This window comes from Balaenoptera physalus (genome assembly GCF_965194825.1).
Source record: "Balaenoptera physalus genome assembly, chromosome: 13".
Lineage (NCBI taxonomy): Eukaryota > Metazoa > Chordata > Mammalia > Artiodactyla > Balaenopteridae > Balaenoptera > Balaenoptera physalus.
Genome location: NC_138892.1, coordinates 9,790,081 through 9,808,807, shown reverse-complemented (window position 1 = coordinate 9,808,807; position 18,727 = coordinate 9,790,081). Strand labels below are relative to the sequence as shown.

Genomic DNA, 18,727 nt, shown 5'->3' with positions numbered 1-18,727 from the left:
GTTAGAAAAAGATGAATCAAGGGTCCATGTGCCAGGCACCGAGCTGCGACTCTTGCGTAGCGAGACGGGGGATGGGGAGGGGGCTCAGGCAGGGAGCTCTCCCTGGATAGAGTGGTGGGGAGGACTTTAGACACGATCCGAGGGCAGTGGGCTTCCTGAAGGCTCTCGGCAGGGCTGCCAGGCCCCTGCGGCATCCGCATCATGTGGAAGAGCAGGGGTGGGGGGAGGTGCAGGGAGAGTGCGACAGATCAGGGAGGTTTTGCCAAAGGAGCCGGGGTCAGGACAGGTGAGATGGGGGTGCAGGGTGGGGAGACCTTTGAGAGGCGAGCCTTGGGGGTTTCACAACAAGGGGGTGAGGGTGGTGGGGAAGGGGAGGGTTGGAAGGCGACACCTGTTCCAGGCCTGGCAAACGGGTGGCCGTGGAGGGATGGAGGTGCCGCTCACGGACATGGGCGGAGTGGCAGATCCTTGAGGAAGGCACGGGAATTAGCGGGGTCTGCTGCTTTTGGATCCCTGTGGGCGTCCAACGGGCTCCCCAAGGCTGCTCGTCTCATCAGAGAAGGCACATGAGCGCCCAGAAAACAGATGTTTCTCTGAGCTGAAGCAGCTTGTTAGCAAGGGCTACTACTGGGCAAGGGTAGCCCGTGCCCCCAACCCTGGCCTGCTCCCTCCCAGGCCCTGTGGTGACCGGCTGGCTAGGGATCCAGTCCCCGGGGCCCCCTCTCTGCGGGTGCTGTGACTCCAACTGGGGGGCGGACAGTGGCGGGAGCCCCACCCCTCCCACGTGCCCGCTGACCAGGTAGTCTCCGGGTTCCAAGAAGTGGCACGCATTGCAGCTTACCTGTGTAGGGGGACTCTCCTCAAGCTCATCTCCCTTACGAGGTGGACGTGGGGTGGGAGGCGGGGATCTTGGAATCGGGCCGGAGCGCTGGCCTGCCACCGCTGAGGGCCAGGGCCCCCCCTCTCCTCGCTGCACCCGCACCAGGAGAGGCATGGCCTGAGCTTTCTAAAGACCACAGTCCCAGCCGGAAGAAATGAGACAGACCTGGGGCTAGACCTTAGCTTCGGAATGTGACAATTTATTTGAGGGGGGGGGCAAAAGAGGCTTTTCGTGCCCCCTTCCTGGCATTGATACGATATTGAAGAGCAGCAGAACAAAACATACAAGACAGAGTAATCAGCACAGACGCCCCTCCCCCGGCCCAGAAACAACCGAACCCGCAACAACAGAACCAAAAGCCACACCCAACACAAGGCGTCTTCTCCACCTGCAACCTCTGGGAGAGGGGCCTGTGGCCTGGGGACCCAGCCCCACGCTGAGGCGGCGTCCCCATCTCCGGTCTCCTGTTCACCCTACTAGTTTCCTGTCTTGAACCACTGGAGGCAAAGTTTAGCCAGCTGGGAGCTGGATGGTTGAACCACAGACGAAGGCAACGACACTTCATTTTTAAAATGAGAGAGAGAAAAAAGAGACAGTGCCCCTCCCCAAATATAGAGCTATATATGTATATTTTATATATATAGAATTCATTCGTGCACAATTCATTAAATGAGCTTTTCAAAAATTAAAAAAAATTATAAGATACATTTCTTTAGGCCTTTGTGTTTTTAAATTAAAACCAACAACAAGAAGTCTCCATCTCTACTCCACCCTACAGCAGGGGGAAGACCCAGAACCCTTGGTTCCTTCTACTGTGGCCTCTTGCAAGGGGGTCCCTCGTTAGACCACCAGCCCCGCTCTGCCTAGCCAGAGCACTGCATACAGTAGGCGCTCAGTCACTGTTGGAGTGGGGTGCTGACTCCTTCAAGGCGGGATGGGGGGGGACCCCGCAGGCCTGGGAAGCGGGTGCCTCAGTCTCCACCCAGCCTGTCCCCCCTATTTTGGCGTCTTGGTGACTATCAGCAAGACAGGGTCAGGCCGGGGACACCCCCTCTCTTAGAGTTTTAGCCCCTAATTCTGGGCTTTCTGAATCTGAGAGGAGATGCAGACAGAGAAAAAACGAAAACCTTTAAACACTTTTCTTTCTTTTTTCAAAAGTGATTCCTTAAACCATACAAGCCCTCAAGAGGCTGCCTTGGGCTAGTGCATGGGAGCCTGGAAGTGGAACTGACCAGGCGGGTTCCACTGTCCAGCGTGGGCCAAGTGCAAAAAAAACCCAAAAAAAAAACAAAAAAAATCAAACCAACAACAACCAACAAAACCCCCAAAGGCAGAAAAGGCGGTGCGTCCACTTGGGTCCACCCGGAGGCTAGAAAGGCTGGTGGCAGCCCAGCTCCCCGAGCTAACGGTTTCCTCCTCTGGGCTGACTCCTCACCCGGGACCGCCTGGCTCGCGGGTACCCCCTGGCTTTGCAGTGGCTCCAAGGCCCAGGTCCCCACCTTTTAAAGAGGCTTCCCCCAAAAGGCCAGAGCAGCTGGGCTCTTCGCTCCAGTGAAGTAGCTTGCCTCTTAGAGCCTCAGTTTCCTGGTCTTGTAAGTGGGGTGACCCCTCCCACTCTGCCTGCCTCACACTGAGGTTGGGGACTTGATCATCACCTCTTTCCAGGGCAGAGGAAGGCTGAAGCCCACTTTGACCCTGACCGCTTTGCAGGGTGAGAATGAAACGGGACTGTGGGAGGCTGGAGGCCCCAGTGCCAGCAACCTCGACCACCACCTAATCTTCAGCAGCTGCCTGGACACCAGCAGTGCTTTATGAAAAAGCTGTGCCGCCCAATACACCCATTTCACAGAAGGGCAAACTGAGGATCCGGGAGGGGAATGAGACAGGAATGGGTCCCAACTTCCCACCTCAAGCCAGAGACACCAGACCTCATCTGTTTCCTATGACATGGGGGTGGGGAGAGGGTGGCATCAGGGGGAGATGACCCCAGCCACTACTGAACATGGGAGAAGATCCGGCTTTGAGGGGTATTTCACATATAAAAATAAAGCAAACCAGACTGCAACTTCTGCTTGGTAATAGGCAAACGGAAAAGCAGCAATGGGGGAGGAAGGGCCCATGGGAGGCTGATCCGTGCAAGCGTGTGCTGGGGGGCGGTGGGACCCCGCTCAGAGCCACCCTGGGAGAGAGGTAAGGAGGGCTCCGCTTGCTCTTGACCAGGTGCCCACTTAGGCCCTCAGGGGAGCTGCCCGCCTGGGAGCAGTGTGCATGCGTGCCTCTGCACGGGCTGGGGCAGGGTTGCACAGCTGGGGGTCAAGGGCAGCACCCTCCCTGTGAAAAGAGAAGGGGCAGGCACTCCCTCTCCCTGCGGCTACCCCCAACCTCCTCTGATCACCACCTAATACTCTCCCAGAGTCCATAGCTCCTGTCTTCCTGAAGCTTGCATCCCCTACCTGGCCAGGGAAGCTCGGGGGTGTCTTGGTCATTGGGGCGATGGGGAGGGAGATTCCCCCACGGGGTGGCGGTGGAGGGACCATACGGCCCAACAGGCTGGCAAAGGAATGGAGGAAGGCAAGGAACCCAACTGTACCTACTCACCAGCCTTCCTGGAGAAAGTCACCAACGATGGGTCCCGGTGATGGTGCGACCCCTGTTGACTCCTACCTCCCCAAATCTCAGCTCTATTTGCCTGGCCCCTGCAGCTTCTGGCAAATTCCCTTGGGATCAGGGGTCATCCCTCCCCTCAAGCGGGGACAGGTGTGGAGTCTGGGTCCAGCGCAGGAGGGAGGGCTTACCTTGCCTCGGGCCAAGGAAGGAGGGCAGTTGCCGTGCCTGGGAGCCTCCCAGCTGGGCCTGGGCCTCTATCCACGTTCCTAACATTGCCGCCTCACCTGTGCAATCACTGCGTTACTAGTTTTTCTTTAAATATCTCTTTCTCCCCACCCCCCCAACCCCATAGGAATCCCACAATATTTTTTTCTATTTCTTTTTTTCCCCTCTTTTTTTTTTTTTTTTTCTGTTTTTTGCAAAACTAATTCTTTCACTTTCCTGTCATAAAATCACCTCTGAAAACACAACTTCTTTACAAAAAAAGTCACGAATGACACGGACTCTCAGGAAAACACATTTCTATGGTCTCTGGAAACACCTGTAACTGGCACCCAGGTGGACACTCACCTGGGGTGGGGGTCGGGGGGGAAATCCCCTCTAAGGACAGAGGAGAAATACCAGCCCTTATTTGGGGGGAAGCCAATTGGCACTTGGACGGCCACAGAGCCAACACAAAGGGCAGGGTGGGGAGGGGTCCAGGAGCACCAGTCCCCCAAACCCTGTGACGGCCCCCGTTCTACATCCTGGGGCGGGGAGGGTCAGGGGCCCTGCCACAATCCCTGGCGGGGAGATTCGGAAGAAACAGTCCTCCCGTGCTTACGACCAAGGCGTTTGTTTCCGAACTGGAATTCCCTTTCTGCCATCATGGCTCTCAGCCCACATACCAGGAAGCCACCTTGAGCCACGTGCAAGGACACGCCACTCATGGCAAACTGAGTCCGGGCAGCGCCTCAGGGCTGGCCAGCAGGGCTGTCTCCCCTGCCCACCAGACCCCTGGTCCCGCACATGCCCGCTCTCCTGAAGGACACAGGCCCCCTCTTCCGTCCCCCACCCCAGCTTCGGCCATCCTGCCCTCCCAGTACCCGGCCTAAAATTGGGGTTTTGGTCTCTGCCACTGGCATGGACACCTCAGCTCCCTGGCAGCAGAGGAAAGAGAAGCTGCCCAGGGCACCAGAGGCCTCCCGCTGCTACAAGCAGCCTGGTCTGTGAGAAAGCCTGGGCGGTCAGAAGCAAGAGAGAGGGGGCCGGAGAAGCCGGAGACCCTCGGAACGGTGTCCAGGCTTCCTACTCCCCCCGAACACCCGGGAGGAAGAGGAAGCTTGGGACGGGGGTCTCCCCTCTGCCTCGGTCCCCACCATGCCACGTCTGACCGCCCCAAAGGAGAAGGGCGTGGGATGCGTGCCCCCCGCACACACGGGCTGGGAGGATCGGCCTCCACAGCAAACTCCTCAGACCTGGGCCACGTCCCAGGCCCGGCTGATGGCAAGGGAGGGTTCCGGGCCTTCGATCTGACGACCTTACTGTGAGGAACCCTAAAGGGCGCAGCCTCGAGAGCCGGGCCCAGGGGCCAACGCACACACGGATCCACGCAGACCCACCCAGGACGGCAGGCGCATGCGCAATCGGAAGTCCGCGCAGCAGGCTCTTGTAGCACCTTTGGTCGAGAACTGAGGGGCCTTTAGATGCTGGGAGGCCGTGGCAGGTGAGGCCCGTGCCAGTCCCTCCCGCCTCTGAGAGCGGGACGAGGAAAGAGATGGGTGGGTGAGGCCCACGGGGACCTGCCTGGGTCTCGTCCGAAAGTGGGCCCTGCTCCTGCCGCCCTCGTGGGTGGGGGCGAGGAGGGGCCAAGGCCGCCTTCACCTCAACCTCTGTCCGGGCTTTCCCATCCCTGCCCCTCCTTCCCGGGCATCTGGAAGAAGGAAAGGGACGGTGCCCAGCTGGGATGGGGTCCCCTAAGGGGCCCCAGCAGCTGCCGGGTTAGCACCGAGAAATCAGATGCTGTGCGCGAGAGCTGGAAGCAAGCTGGGGAGAGATGGGATGTGGAGGGGGCAGCTGAACCCCAAGTTCCGGGGCTCCCCAGGAGCCACCCAGCAGGCCCCACTGTGCGTGGGCAGGGAGGGGGCCAAGAGACAAGAGGGAGGACTTCCCAGTGTCCTGGCCCCACCCTAGCCCCACCCCGTTCCAGGACCGCCCCTCCCACTGGGCTTCAGGGGGCTCCAACTGCCCAGCCCCATCCCGGGGTCAACACTGAGCCATTTGAAACAAGCAAAGCACAGGCAGGGTTGTCTGAGTGCGGGGGCGGGGGCGGGAGCAAGAGTATGACTTTGGGCAGGAGGGCCCCCCAAACCCCCCTCCTTGGTGGAGCCCCTCACTTGCTCTGCCCACTGCTGCCACCCCCCGCTGCGGCGCCTGCTACCCCAGCAGCCACCTTCTCGAAATCCTCAGGGTTGCAGAATTCCTTGATAGTGACCGTCAGGAGATTGCTGGTGACATCGGTGACGACCACGTTGGAGCAGGGTGACATCTCAGGGCGCCAGTCTCCAGCCTCGGGCTCTGAGGCGGCGCCGACAGGCTGAGGGGCCGCGGGAAGGGCCTGGCTGGCAGCCGCAGTGACATCGGGAGGCGCCCGCTTGCTGGTGGCCGCCGCCTCGGGAGGGATGGACAGGTCAAGCACCTCGGGCTCCCGCCAGTCGGGGGCAGATGGACTCGTGGTCTCGGGGAGCAGCTTGGGGGGCGCGTCATCCGGGTCGGAGGAGGACTGCGGGGTTGGCGAAGGGCAGCCGGAGGAGCTGGAGCTGCGGGCGTCGTACGGGGCACTGGGGGCTGCCAGGAGCAGCCCCTGGCCAGGGGAGGCGGCGATGTCGGCCTTGGTGGCTGGCGGGGGCGGCAGAGGGCCGGGCGGGGGCTTGTTGTACATCGCGAAAGCACCGAACTTCATGTGGCGGATCTGCGTGCGCAGGATGCTCTCGCTGAACTTCTTGCTCTTGCCGATGACGCGGTTCCGTGAAGGGACTTTGGGGCGGGCAAGGGCCCCGGCCCCCTGCCCGGCGCCGCCTCCGCCCGTGCCCTTGTCGATCACCTTCAGGTTCAGGATGATGCGGTTCCGCTTGGGCTCCCGCGGCTTGACCTTGCGGTTGATGATGCGCACGGTCTCGGAGAAGGGTGAGATGGGCGGGCGAAGGCCGGGGCTGCCCCCCTGGGGGTCTGGGCGGGGCAGGGGGCGGCGGGACATGCGGTGGCAGCGGCGGATGTCCTTCTTGAGCCGGTGCACGGCAGCGCTGGAATGCAGCTTGGGCGAGGAGGCGCTGGCGGTCGGCTTGACCGAGAAATGCACATCACTGATGCGGAGGGCCTCCGCCTGGGCCCGCGCCTGCGGGACAGAGGGAGGCAGTGGCTGAGGGCTCGGCCGCCCGCTGACCTCCTCTGGACACCCCTGCACCAGCCACCCACAAGTATGGTCTCAAGAAGCCATCCTGAGAGCACTTAAGAAATCAGTGGTGCTCTTGACCTTGCCTTAGCGATAAAAGGAAAACAGGTTCAGACGGGTGATAACAAAGTGTGGAAGGTTGGAGGGCAAGTCAGACCCTCATCCAGGCCCAGCTCCAAGACTAACTTTCCAAGTTTGGCCGTGGGTCCGAGGGACAGACGGGTCGGTGGCTGCCCTTGCTGACACAGAGGAGTGTCAGCAGCCAGGACACTGCACGGAAAGAAGCCCCTGATCAACCCCGCCCTGGGAGGATCCCAGCCCAGCGTTCCTCCATGGACTAATTTTTGGTGACAGAAAGGCAAGGGCGACCCCTCCCACCTTCACCCCATACCCCAGCCCTACGGACCTATTAGCAGATGCCCTGAGCTCCTTCTCTCCCTCTGAACAGGAGGCACCTCCAGCTCAGCCTTGCCTCCTCAGCTCATCACCAGCTCTGGGACAGACCCTTGGCTCCTCCTCCTCACTCCCAGCACCCCACTCCCCACCCCACCCCCCAGCCCCGCCCCCGGCACTTCCCCTCCTGGGTCTGATTCATCTGACTGCCCAGGGTCTGGCTCAGGGCCTGGGTCTGAGCAAATTGGTGCCAACAGACTCCAAAGCCAGCACCTAAAGCCTGGTTGGCATCCACCCCAGGTAGACATGGGTTTGGTGGGGATGGACTAAGAGGTGGGATCAGCCACTTCATATTCTCTGTGCCAAGATGGCCTGGGGACCGGATGGCTGAGCAGAAGTCTGTGGGGAGCAAGGGATACTGTCCCAGGCTCCTGGGCCCAGCTGCACACACTCCCAGGGGTGAAACTATAAAGCCCGGCCAGGGCTCTGCAGCAGCTCACCTTCTGTCTCATGGAAGATGCGAGGGGGTGTGTGTGTGGGGTGTGGGTGTGCGTAGCAGGGCCCTAAGAGACTCCAGGTCTAGGGCAAGAGACTCACAAGGTTATGTAAGCCATCCTCCATGGCCAGTCCTTCCTTCACTAAGAAAGTACTGATGAGTCACGTGCCAGCTGCTTAGGGCTACAACTATGACCACACACAGCTTCTACCCCTAGGGGGCTGTGCTCCACAGAGAAGACAAGTAACAGGCAATTAGGGTGCAGGGTGATTCAATACAACAGAGGAAGTACAGGGTCCAGAGGAGCACAGATTAGGTCCCAGTTGTGGAGGATGAAGCCTAAGTAGGAAAAAACCCTGGTCCTTCCTGAGCTGACTGTGCCCCAGGTGGCCTGCTGAAGGGGCCCTGCTAAGACAAATGGTGGAGGCAGAGAGCGCCCAGCGATGAGAGGATGGAGTGGCCAAGGGACTGAAAGCAATGGCTGGACAGAGGGTAGAGATGGATCTGGGTTCTATACAGATACCCTGGTTCCTGGGGGGAAGAGGGACCATTAGGTGGTGACTGCCTCCAGCCAGGTGAGCTAGGGCTGGCAGAGAGGAAGGACACATTCCCATGGTCAGTCTGTGAGCTCCCCAAGGGTGGGATCTGTGGTTGCGGGTCTCTCCACCTCCCATCCCCACAGTGCTGGATGCTTGACCAGTACCTGGGAGGCAGCCTGTACACCTCTCAGACAAGACTAGACTGTATTTGACCACAACCCCCAGAAGAGGTGTTTGTGGACTTACATGCTGAATAAGCGAGGATGTCACTTAGAATGTAGGAGAGGCACACTTTACTGCCACATGGTCCTCCCAGCCCTGCTGGGGGTTTCCTGGGGTGGCTTAGTTAACCATCCCTCCAGCCACTAGGTGGCAGCACACGTGGGCCCGACCTGCCCTGTGCCAGGGCTGCCAGCTCCTCCTGCTCCGAGCCAGTGGAGCCAGGGACTGGTTCCCTCACACCCCTTCCCAGACAAAGGCAGGGGAAAGCCAGCCTTCCCTTGGCATGGCAACAAGGGCTTTTTGCAGGTTCATCCCCCATGGAGTTTAGGGGATTCCCCACTCTTTCTGATCCCCAGGGGTTGGTGGTTAGTCTCTCTGCATGCGGTCTGAGTGGGACCTCTGTAAGTATGGTTACGCCGGAGTCCAGCAGTGATGCATGGTCCCTGGGGACTGGCAAGGAGCGCAGGCAAGGCAAACACCAGATCCAGGATGAAACCCCGGCTTAGTGGGCCTCCTCTGACCACAGTATATGTTACCTGGTTAGCACACTGCCTGGCACACAGCAAGCACTCGAAGAATACTAGACTATCCAAGGGGCGGGGCGGGTGCTTATGAGCAGTAATCTTTTTCTAATGTATGGTTTCCAACCTTTCTACAAAAATATTTCTTACTTTATAATGTCTAAACATTATTATTTTTAAAAACGGGCTGGTTCACCCTCCTCCGCTCTTCTCCCCAGGTTGAGAATGCTTTGAAGGTGGGACCTGGGTCTGCCTGTGGATTAAAACTGGTAACCACAGCCCAAGGCATTTATTGCACTCTGTGTGACAGGCACGGCTCTGAGGGGTTGGCATGTACTATACATACATAATGTGGAAGGTTAAAGACCTGGGCTCTACCACTCACTCTCTGTGACCACGGGCAAGTTATTTAATCTCTCTGGCCTCAGCTTTTCTATCTACAAAATGGGGATAATGCAGCCTACCTCAGGGGCTCCTGTTCTCTTCAGAAAATTTCCCTGCAGAAAGTGAGTGCTATCTGAGTGTAATTTGTTTACTATACACACTGCCTCTTGGTGACCCACAGAGCAATGGGTTCAGACCAAGCTGATCTCCATCACCCCTTGCAAATATCTATCTCTCTCACGCTACCTGTTTTTAAGGTCCAGATCAAGGTTCTCTCATCTGCCTCTCCATCCCCTGCCCCACCAACTCTACAGCCTTCATAGTTTCCTTTTTGTGTGTGTATGTGTGTGTGTCCATCTTGCTCCCTTAACCTGACGTGTACTCTCTGAGGGACAGGGTTAAGAAAAGGAGACATGATGAAGCCAGGAAGCTGGGTGGTGGGAGCTCAGGTAAATCACTTCCCCTCCCTGGGCCTTGATCTTCTCATCTGCAAAATAGGGATAATATTCCCTACTTCATAGGGTTGTTGAGAGATTTAAAGGAGATAATCCATGTGGGGCTCAGCACTGTGTTAGGCCCATAGCCAGCTCAGGAGATATAGCTATTAAAAAAGAAAAGCATTTTGTGAATCAATGCTCATGGTCATTACTCACTTCCCCGCTAGAGGGCACTCCAGCTGCACTGAGAGGCTGTCACACAGCCCACTGGCCCTCCAGCTGCTCTGCCCCATCCCTCCGAAGAAGCATCAAGAGTTAAGGTTACCCCAGAGATCCCCTAAGATGTGTGTAATTTGGCGACAAGGGTCACAGAAATATGTAATTCTGGAAACCATTATTTCTTTCACTTCTGCCCAGTTCTTTTGGGGGGTGGGGGGCTGGAGAGCCCCCCCCAAATTGGGCTTTGAGCCTTTAGGACAAATTGGAGATACTGAGTTCTGCATTCTGCACAGCCTCTTTTCTGCAGAGTCCTGCCTGCCCTTCCCGTGCCAACTGCCACAAAGTCACAGGCTGTCGGGGTGGGAAGGGGCCCTGAGACAACCTTAGCACTAGTGGGGGGGACTGTGGTTGCCCACGGAGGCCCGCCTGCAGCCTTGCCTGCCACCTTGGGTCATCTCGCTTTCCCTTCCCAGACTCTGTTCTTTCTCACTAAAAAAAATAAAATAAACACCAAAAAAACTCTAAGATGGCTTCCTCTGGAGCTAGGTCGCCCTCCCTTGCCGAGGCTTATGTGCTCTGCTTTTACTCTCCCACTCTCCATCCTCATTAGAGCCTCCAGAGACAGCCAAAAGTGGGCGAAACTAAGAACCAGTGGCCCAGCCTGGGTGATAAAACTCAAAGTGAAGTGATTTAAAGTCAAATTCAAGTTGGATCCCTCTGTCAGAAGGGTAGGCATACAGAACAAATCCTGAGAGAGGGAAGCTGCGGGCAGGGAGGCAGGTGGCCCCCCCCCCCCCGCAAAGCCTCTCCCTGTTCCCCAGGATGAGGGAGACCAAATTCACTCTCCCCCTGGGTTCTAATTCCAGGCAGAGCCCTACCAGCTCAAGGCTGGGGGAGATGAGGGCTCTCACGTGCAGAAGCAACCTCCCTGCCACCCCCTCAGGTGGGCACCCCACCTGCCTCACCCACCCGCTTCCTGCTGGCCTCCCCAGACCCTGGTTTTGTCAGTGAGGATTATCCTTCCCCCTTGTCCCCATTCCCAGGCCCCTCTTGCTGAAGCTGGAGCTGGCCAGGGCCTGCTGCCAGGGGCTCTTCGGGGGCTCACAACCACCCCCTGCCCAGCTGGGGCCCCTCTGGAAAGACCCGCCCGCCTGGGCGGCCGCGGATCTGTCCCTCCCCTGCAGGCCCCGTGTTGCGCCCGGGCTGGGGGCCCGAGAGGGGCCTGCTGGGGCTGGGCCAGGTTACCTTCAGGAGGAAAGTTTTGGGTTTGGGTCCCCTCTTCTTGGGCCCATACAGCTCACGCTCCCTCTCCCTGCGGCCGAGAAACGCCAGAGGTTAAAAAGAGCCCCTTCCTGGGCCCCACTCCGCGCTGCCCTCCCCGGCTCTCCCGCTTCCCCGCGCGGCGCCCCAGCCGAGCCTCAGCCCCGCCGCCCCTGCCAGCTTCCCAAACTCACTTCTGCTCGAAGGCTGCAATGAGCCGCGAGTCCAGGATGTTCTCCTCCGGCTCCCAAGTGCTGTACCTGCCGAGTTACGCATGCACAAAATAAAAAAGAAAACCAGGGAGCCAGAGGCACATGCGAGGGAGCAAATGTGCGCACCCTCCAAGGAAAAAAAAAAAAAGGCCCCGGTGTGCGCTGCCTCCCTTCCCCCCTCGCCCCTGGATCCCGTGACACTCACTTGATGGCCCACCCCTTCCATTTCACCAGGTACTCGATGCGTCCCTGAAAAACAGAGAAGGAAAAAAGGGGGGAGTGGGGGTGGGGAAGATGCGGGGACGCGAGGAGGCGGCTGCGCGGGGGTGGGCGAGAAAGCCCGGGTTAGCGGGACCGCTTCGCCCCGATGGCCCGCGGATCTGGGGACCGGCTGCGGGGCTAGGCGTCCCGCCCTGGGAGGCGGCTAACCTTTCGGATCCGCCGTTTGATGATGGATTCGGCCGCGAAGACCCGCTCGCCCACTGCAGACAGCTCCATCTTGCTCAGCGGCACCCACAGCCCATAATACTCCCTGCTCCCGCGGCCGGTGCTGCACCGCTCGCGCACGCGCCACAGCGCCCAAGCTCGGCGGGCGGGCGCGCGGCGGGGCGCGCGCTCGCGTTCCAGCTGCGGGCCGTCACGTGACCCTCTGGGCTGGCGCGCCGTTGCCAGGACCTTCTCCTCCCCCGGGGCGGTTGCTAGGGAAAGTGAGCGCACGCGGGGCGGGGGCGCGCGCTGGTTCTTAAAGGGGCCTAGCCTGGTTGGGGGAACCGGGGCCGGAGGCCGGGAGGGAGATGCTTGGCCTGCGCGAAGCCGGGCTGGGGGCGGTGCAATCTTACAAACACTTTCTTATTCCCCTCTGCATCTTCTCGGCCCCCGTGAGCTGACAACTTCTCCCTCTGAACCCTCCCTTGCAAGTCTCTCGTGGCCCCGGGCGGGGAAGGGCGGTGGAGTCTCTGCAGCCCCTGCTCATCCTCCCAGCAGAAGTTTGCAAACAGTTAAATATGATACAGCAGAAATGCATTTGCTGTTGCCTTGCCAGGCCCTGCGGGAATTTCTTTAAAACATTGCCCCCCACCCCACCCCTTATCCATTATTTATGTATTCGTGGGAGTGTGGTTTTGTAACCAGTTCAGATGAATTAAAACAAAAACGCCACCGCAGGAAAGGGTGGGGGAGGCAGTGAATGGGGCCGAGGAAGGCCGGGGTGATCCTTTGCATCTGTTTTTCTGCCGGGGTCTTGGGCGGCACCTGCCCTCGCCCGGGAGGTCGGGTGAAGACGCAGCGAGGAAGATGTGGCCGTGGGGCGGTTCGGAAGAGAGGCCGCGGGGTGACAACGAACTCCCTACATACCAGATTGAGCCCGAAGCGGGTCATCCTTGGGTCATTCGGCAGAAGCCGCCCTCGCGGTCACGCCTATGTGTTTTCTAATTCCCAGGCCCGGTGCCGCGTCACCCTCCTGCCCCCTACAGTTCCTCTAATGGTTCCGCCATTGCTCACGGGGAGACCAGAGCCCAGCTTCCTATTTGGGGAGGGGCTGGGAGACCTAGGCTGTCTTGGAAGGGACGCAAAGTAGCCCTGTCACACAAAACGCTCCAATTTGTTTATTTTGTATTATTTAAACTTTATTTATTTTTTAAAATCACACCAACAGTCCTGTACTTTGTAAATTTTTTTTAAAGTAAGAAAAAAAGCAACCGTCTATAATCTCCGTCAAACCATTAACCTCTTCACGGATCTCCTTCCAGCCTCTGTCCTATGCCTGTATAAACACACATATATATGCACATATACACACTCTATATAGATGATATAGATATATTTAAATTCTTTCTTTTTAGCAAAATGGGATCGTATCACACTAGCTGGAATCCATTTGTCTCTCTTAATGAGATAAAGTGGATCTCTTTTGGTGTCACTAAGTACAGATTTCCCTATCATTTTAGTGGCTGTGGTGGGGTTGAGACGGAGGTGGAGAGAAACAGGAATGTGGTAAGGCTTAGGGGTGTCTCTTGCGCTCATTATTTATTTATTTATTGGAAAGGAGGATTTTTACATGTCTGTGGTGCAACACCAATTCTTGTGGTTTCAAGTCAACCGCGTCAAAATTTCTGCTTCTCACTCCTGCATGTCTGCTGATTTGTCCAGTTATTACCTTGGGAGAAATCCCCCTCCCCCCTTAAAATCGACATGCTCTTGAGAGATAGCTATTTGCTGGCCAGCCCAAAGTGGGCTTCTGTGTAAGGATAGAGCTGCCCTCCTGGGGGTGGTGTGGGTGGATGGACAGGTAAGCTATGTGGATATGAGTGTGTGTGTGTGTGTGTGTGTGTGTGTGTGTGTGTGTGTTCTCAGGCTGAGGGACACAGGCAGCCGGATGAAGCGGGTAAGCATCAATTCATTTGTTAGTTCATTCGGCAGCTTTTGTGAGCCCTTTTTGAGGCTTTGTGTTAAACTGTCAGAAACAAAGGTGCCCCAGGCTTGAGGAGCTCTCAGGTGAGAAAGGTAACTGCTATGCAGTGTGATGAGTGCTGGAATAAAAATGTATTCATTTCGTATGGCTGCTGTAATGGTACCACAAACTCAGTGGCTTGAAACAACACAAATGTATTATCTTACAGTTCTGGAGGTCAGAAGTTCCAAATTGGTGTCATTGGGCTCTAGGGAGAGAATCCATTCCTTGCCTCTTCCAGCTTCTAGCAGCTGCTGGCATTCGTTGGCTCATGGCTGCATCATTCTAGTATTTACTTTTGCCTTCCCTTGACTGACCAACTGCCTCCTTCTAATAAGGACCTTTGTGATTACATTGGGCCCATCCAGATAATCAAGGATAATCTCCCCATCTCGACACCCTTACCTTATCTGCAAAGTCCTTTTCACCATAGGGTAACATATTACATAGGGTATATAAGGTATCATGTTCATAGGTTCTGGGGATTAGAATGTGGACGTCTTTGGGTGGGTGGAGCATTGTTCAACCTGCCACAAACAGTAGGTATAGGATGCCCTGGGAGTCTAGATGTATTAGTCAAAGTTCTCCAGAAACAGAACCAATAGGATATACATAGAGATATATAAGAGGAGATTTATTATAGGAATTGGCTCACATAGTTATAGAGGCCTAAGAAGTCCACTGTCTGCAAACTGAAGAACCAGGAAAGCTGGTAGCAGAAGGCCTGAGAACCAGGGGGCTGCTGGTACAAGTCCCCAAGTCTAAGGGTGTGAGGAACTCCAATGTGTGAGGGCAGGAGAAGATGAATGTCTGGGCTCAAAAAGAGAGGGAATTTGCCGTTCCTCTGCCTTTTGGTTCTATGCGGGCCCTAGGTGGATACCATGGTGCCTGTCCACATTGGTGAGAGTGGACCTCTTTATTTGGTGTACTGAATCTAATGCAGACCTGTGAGCAATAATGTTTACTAGCTATCTGGGCATCCCGTAGTCCAGGCAAGCTGACACATAAAATGAACCATTGTACTAGATAAGGGAGCAGCCCACTGCCTGGAGGAAGGGAGGCTGGGAAGGCTTCTCAGAGGTGGGGACATTTAATTTGGAACTTGAAAGATGAAGAGGAGTTTGCCTGCTAGTGAAGAATGAGAAAGACATCCCAGGTAGAGAGGTCAGTAGAGCAAGAGCTTCCGTGAGAGAAAGTCCCTTCCACCTCTTCCACAGTCTGAGATTTGGTCCAACACCACAAGGTGTTCAATAAATATTTGTTGGATACATGAATGGGCCATTGAAGGGATTTTTCTTTTTCTTTCTTTTTTAGCTTTTATTGGAGTATAGTTGAATTACAATGTTGTGTTACTTTCTGCTGTACAGCAAAGTGAATCAGTTACACATATACATATACCCACTCTTTTTTAGATCCTTTTCCTGTATAGGTCATTACAGAGTACTGAGTAGAGTTCCCTGTGCTATACAGTAGTTCCTTATTAGTTACCTATTTCATATATAATAGTGTGTATATGTTGATCTCCATCTCCCATTTATCCCTCCCCACCTTGAAGGGATTTTTAAAGAGTAAGTTTGACCCTATAACATATGTGTGGATTCGGACCCAGCAAACACCACTGAGTGTCCCCTTCCATCCCTGCGTTGGGCTCTAGGAACTGAGGTGCACAGAGGGATGAAGGTGCAAACAGATGTGATGTGAGCTGTGCAACTTTTAGTTGTCAGCCTCTCTGAGCCTCAGTTTTCTTCATCTGTAAAATGGGGGTAACCATGCCTATCTTGTAAGTTTATTGTGAGGATAATGAGATAACGTAAGTATGGCACCTGGAGCTCTGTCCGGCACATAGTAGGTATGTGATAGTGGGAGTGTATGTATATGCCCTAGACCAGCTCATAGCTAGAGAAATACACACACACACACACACACACACACACACACACAACGTATATACAAGTTTTTCTTCCACTGAAACTCAGTTTATTGGATCAGTTCTAGAAATTGAAACTGTATTGGTCAAAAATAACACCAAACACTTTACGTGGCGTTCATCGTGTTTCAAGGACTCCTCCAAGTGCTTTACATATGATATTAACTAATTGAATTCTCAGAATAATCGTATGAGGTAGATACTATTATTATTCTACTTCACTGTTGAGGATATTGGGTTTCTACCCAAACATGGAAGATGCTGAGATGAACAAAACTTAAGTTCTACATCCATTAGATGCCCTTCATCTCCTCCTGGTACCAGATGAGATCTGCCACGTGATGTAATTTGACTTACAAAACTATGGACACAAAAAGCTGAAAATGTGCAGTCAGGTGACAATACGAGTCCCAAAGAGTGGAAACATGTATAGTTCCTTCTGAAATATTGTGCTGTGAAATTATGTGCCCCCAAAGAAAGGCTAACTATTTTTAGAAAGAGAGCAGTAGAGACTTTTGGAAATATGCCTGAATACGGTCATAATTGGGCAAGGGATACAGGGAATGCCAATTTTGGCAGAGGGATCTTTTGGAAAGGCAGTTCTGACCAAATCATTCCTCCATTTAAGACTTTTCAACACTGGAAGAAGCTAAAATATCAACAGGGGGAAAAAAAACCCTCTCAGTGGCTCATCGCTGCCTCTAGAAAGCAGCCTGAGCTCCTTCTCATGGCGAAGGGGCCCTTCCTGATGGTTTCCACTCCCTGCCCCCCATCCCAGACAACCCCTTCCTTTGGTCTCATCAGACCACCTGCTGTTTCCTGAATGGTCTCTGCTTTTTCACACTTTTGCATCTTTGGTTCATCTGGGAAGCACCACATATCTTTCAAAACACAGTCCTGGGCTGTCCTTCTGTATGAAGCCATATCTGGTCCCCCAGATAGAACTGGCCAGGCTTCCTTGGCCCCATTTGAGTATTTGCAGAGTTCCAGGAGCACTGAAGAGTTCTGTTGGGTCACTTGTCATCTCCTCCTACAAAGCATGATCTCCCTGAGGGCAGGGTCCCCTATACCCCTCACTTCCCTGACATTGGGTAGCCAACCAACTAATATTTACTGAGTGCCACCCATGTACCCAGCACTATTCTAGGTGCTGGAGATCTGGCAGAGAAAAGACAGACACCTGCCCTCAAGAAGCTTAGATTCTTATGAGGGCGTCAGACAGACATGGAACACACAAGACAAGGAGATGATTTTCAGGCCGGATATGTATTATAAAAAGACTAAGATCGCATGGTAGGGAGGAACAGGGTAGGTGGATGGGGTTCTCAGCTAGGGTGGTCAGAGCAGGTCTTTTGCGGGGCCATATCTGAGATGAGCCCTGCATGAGGAAAAGGAGGCAGCTACATAGACCTGGGAGTTTTCCAAGCAGGAGCAGCAGGTGCAAAGGCCCTGAGGCAAGGACGTGCTCGGCATATCTGAGGGGCAGAAGGAAGCCTGGGGGGCTGAGGTGGAGACTGAGGTCTTCCAGGAAGGCAGGGCGCCCACGTGCAGAGTCTTACAGGCCATGAAGGAGAGCTTGGGCGGTGTTCTGAGTGCAGTAAGGAAGCTCCAGGAGAGAACTCACGGCAAGAGGAGAAGGGTCCTGGCACAGCGAGGTTAACACAGAGGCAAAGCCTTGGGTGGTTGGAGTGGTCCTGAGAGCCAAGCTGTGGCTGCTTCTCAAATCAGCCACGGCCCAGCCTCCTGGATGTAAGTCCAGGGCAGAGGCAGAGGGCTGTAGATAAAAAGGGAAAGAGCTGTGTCAGGAATCTCCAAGCTTGGGCACCCTCTAACAGAGGTGAGCAAGGGGGAGGAAGCTGTTCCCCTCGTCTGCTGGTTCATTAAGCTTCTCTACAAAGATGCCCCAAAGTAGAACAATTTGTTTCTCTCTTCAACAACCGTCTGGCTGTTGAGGCTGGCGGCCCCCAGCGAGGTCAGCAGGACTGAACTGGGGGGAGGCGGTCAAGGCCATGATTGGAAGAAGCTCACTCCTGAGCAATTACAGATAGAATCCAGGGCCGATTCCATCTCCTGTGGGCCCCCTGGCCCTGGCGAACCCTCCCTCTTCTAGTGAATGCAAAACAGATGAGAAGAAATACAAAGTTCACGGCTGTTCTCTTTCCTCTCCCAGCAGAGTGAAGCCAGCTCTGTGCGAACTTGCCCTCTTCCTGCTCTTCCTGTTTTGCTGAGAAACTCCCCCCGCCCCGAATACTTTTTGGTTGTTTGGGAGGCAATGTTAATTTCTCCAGATCCTTTTTCACTGCGAGGAAAGGTTAGTGCAACCTGACAGGTGGTGCTGGGAAGCTGCATCTGGGAGAAAGAGAAGCAAGAGGCTGGTGTTCCTTTTGGTTTCCTCCAGCCAGTTCTGCCAAGCCGCGTGGCCCCCGCCCTGGGGCAGTGGGCCAGCATGAGGGCCAGAGAAGGCTGGCTGCTGCCTTCGGCTGCTGGCCGCCTGCCCTCCTCACCATCCTGGCTTCATCCCCGCTCCTGCTCACAGTGGGGACCAGTGTCACCCCAGAGCTGGCAGACCTGGCCGGAGAAGGAGAACCTCTCACTGTGTCCCATCACCTCTGCCTTTTCCTCTTTGTCTCCTTCCCTGGGGTCTCGAGGGTAAATGATAGTAAAGACCAAAATCTTACTGTGACACAGCGGTTCTGGGCCTGTTTAAAAGATAAACTTCTAGGGGTTCAATTAGAAAGAACCCCTCCGATG

The 18,727-nt window shown here is 55.4% G+C and overlaps 1 protein-coding gene across 1 annotated transcript; it reads right to left on the bottom strand.

The window, feature by feature from the left end:
- Positions 1-1,058: 1,058 nt before the first annotated feature.
- CBX6 (chromobox 6) lies at positions 1,059-12,201 on the bottom strand. The gene is made up of 5 exons (XM_082420088.1): positions 12,030-12,201; positions 11,806-11,849; positions 11,583-11,648; positions 11,374-11,440; positions 1,059-6,860 (listed from the first exon to the last, which is right to left on the bottom strand). Exons 1-5 carry the CDS (start codon positions 12,096-12,098, stop codon positions 5,859-5,861), a joined length of 1,248 nt encoding a protein of 415 aa, XP_082276214.1. The 5' UTR covers positions 12,099-12,201; the 3' UTR covers positions 1,059-5,858.
- Positions 12,202-18,727: the final 6,526 nt, after the last annotated feature.

What these genes read in the sequence shown, in the direction of transcription:
- CBX6 (XM_082420088.1), bottom strand. Translation starts at nt 12,098, where the DNA reads ATGGAGCTGTCTGCAGTGGGCGAGCGGGTCTTCGCGGCCGAATCCATC. An exon ending in TCAAACGGCGGATCCGAAAG is followed by an intron (nt 11,850 to 12,029) that starts GTTAGCCGCCTC and finishes TCTGTTTTTCAG; the next exon opens with GGACGCATCGAGTACCTGGT. An exon ending in ATTGCAGCCTTCGAGCAGAA is followed by an intron (nt 11,441 to 11,582) that starts GTGAGTTTGGGA and finishes TCTCGGCCGCAG; the next exon opens with GGAGAGGGAGCGTGAGCTGT.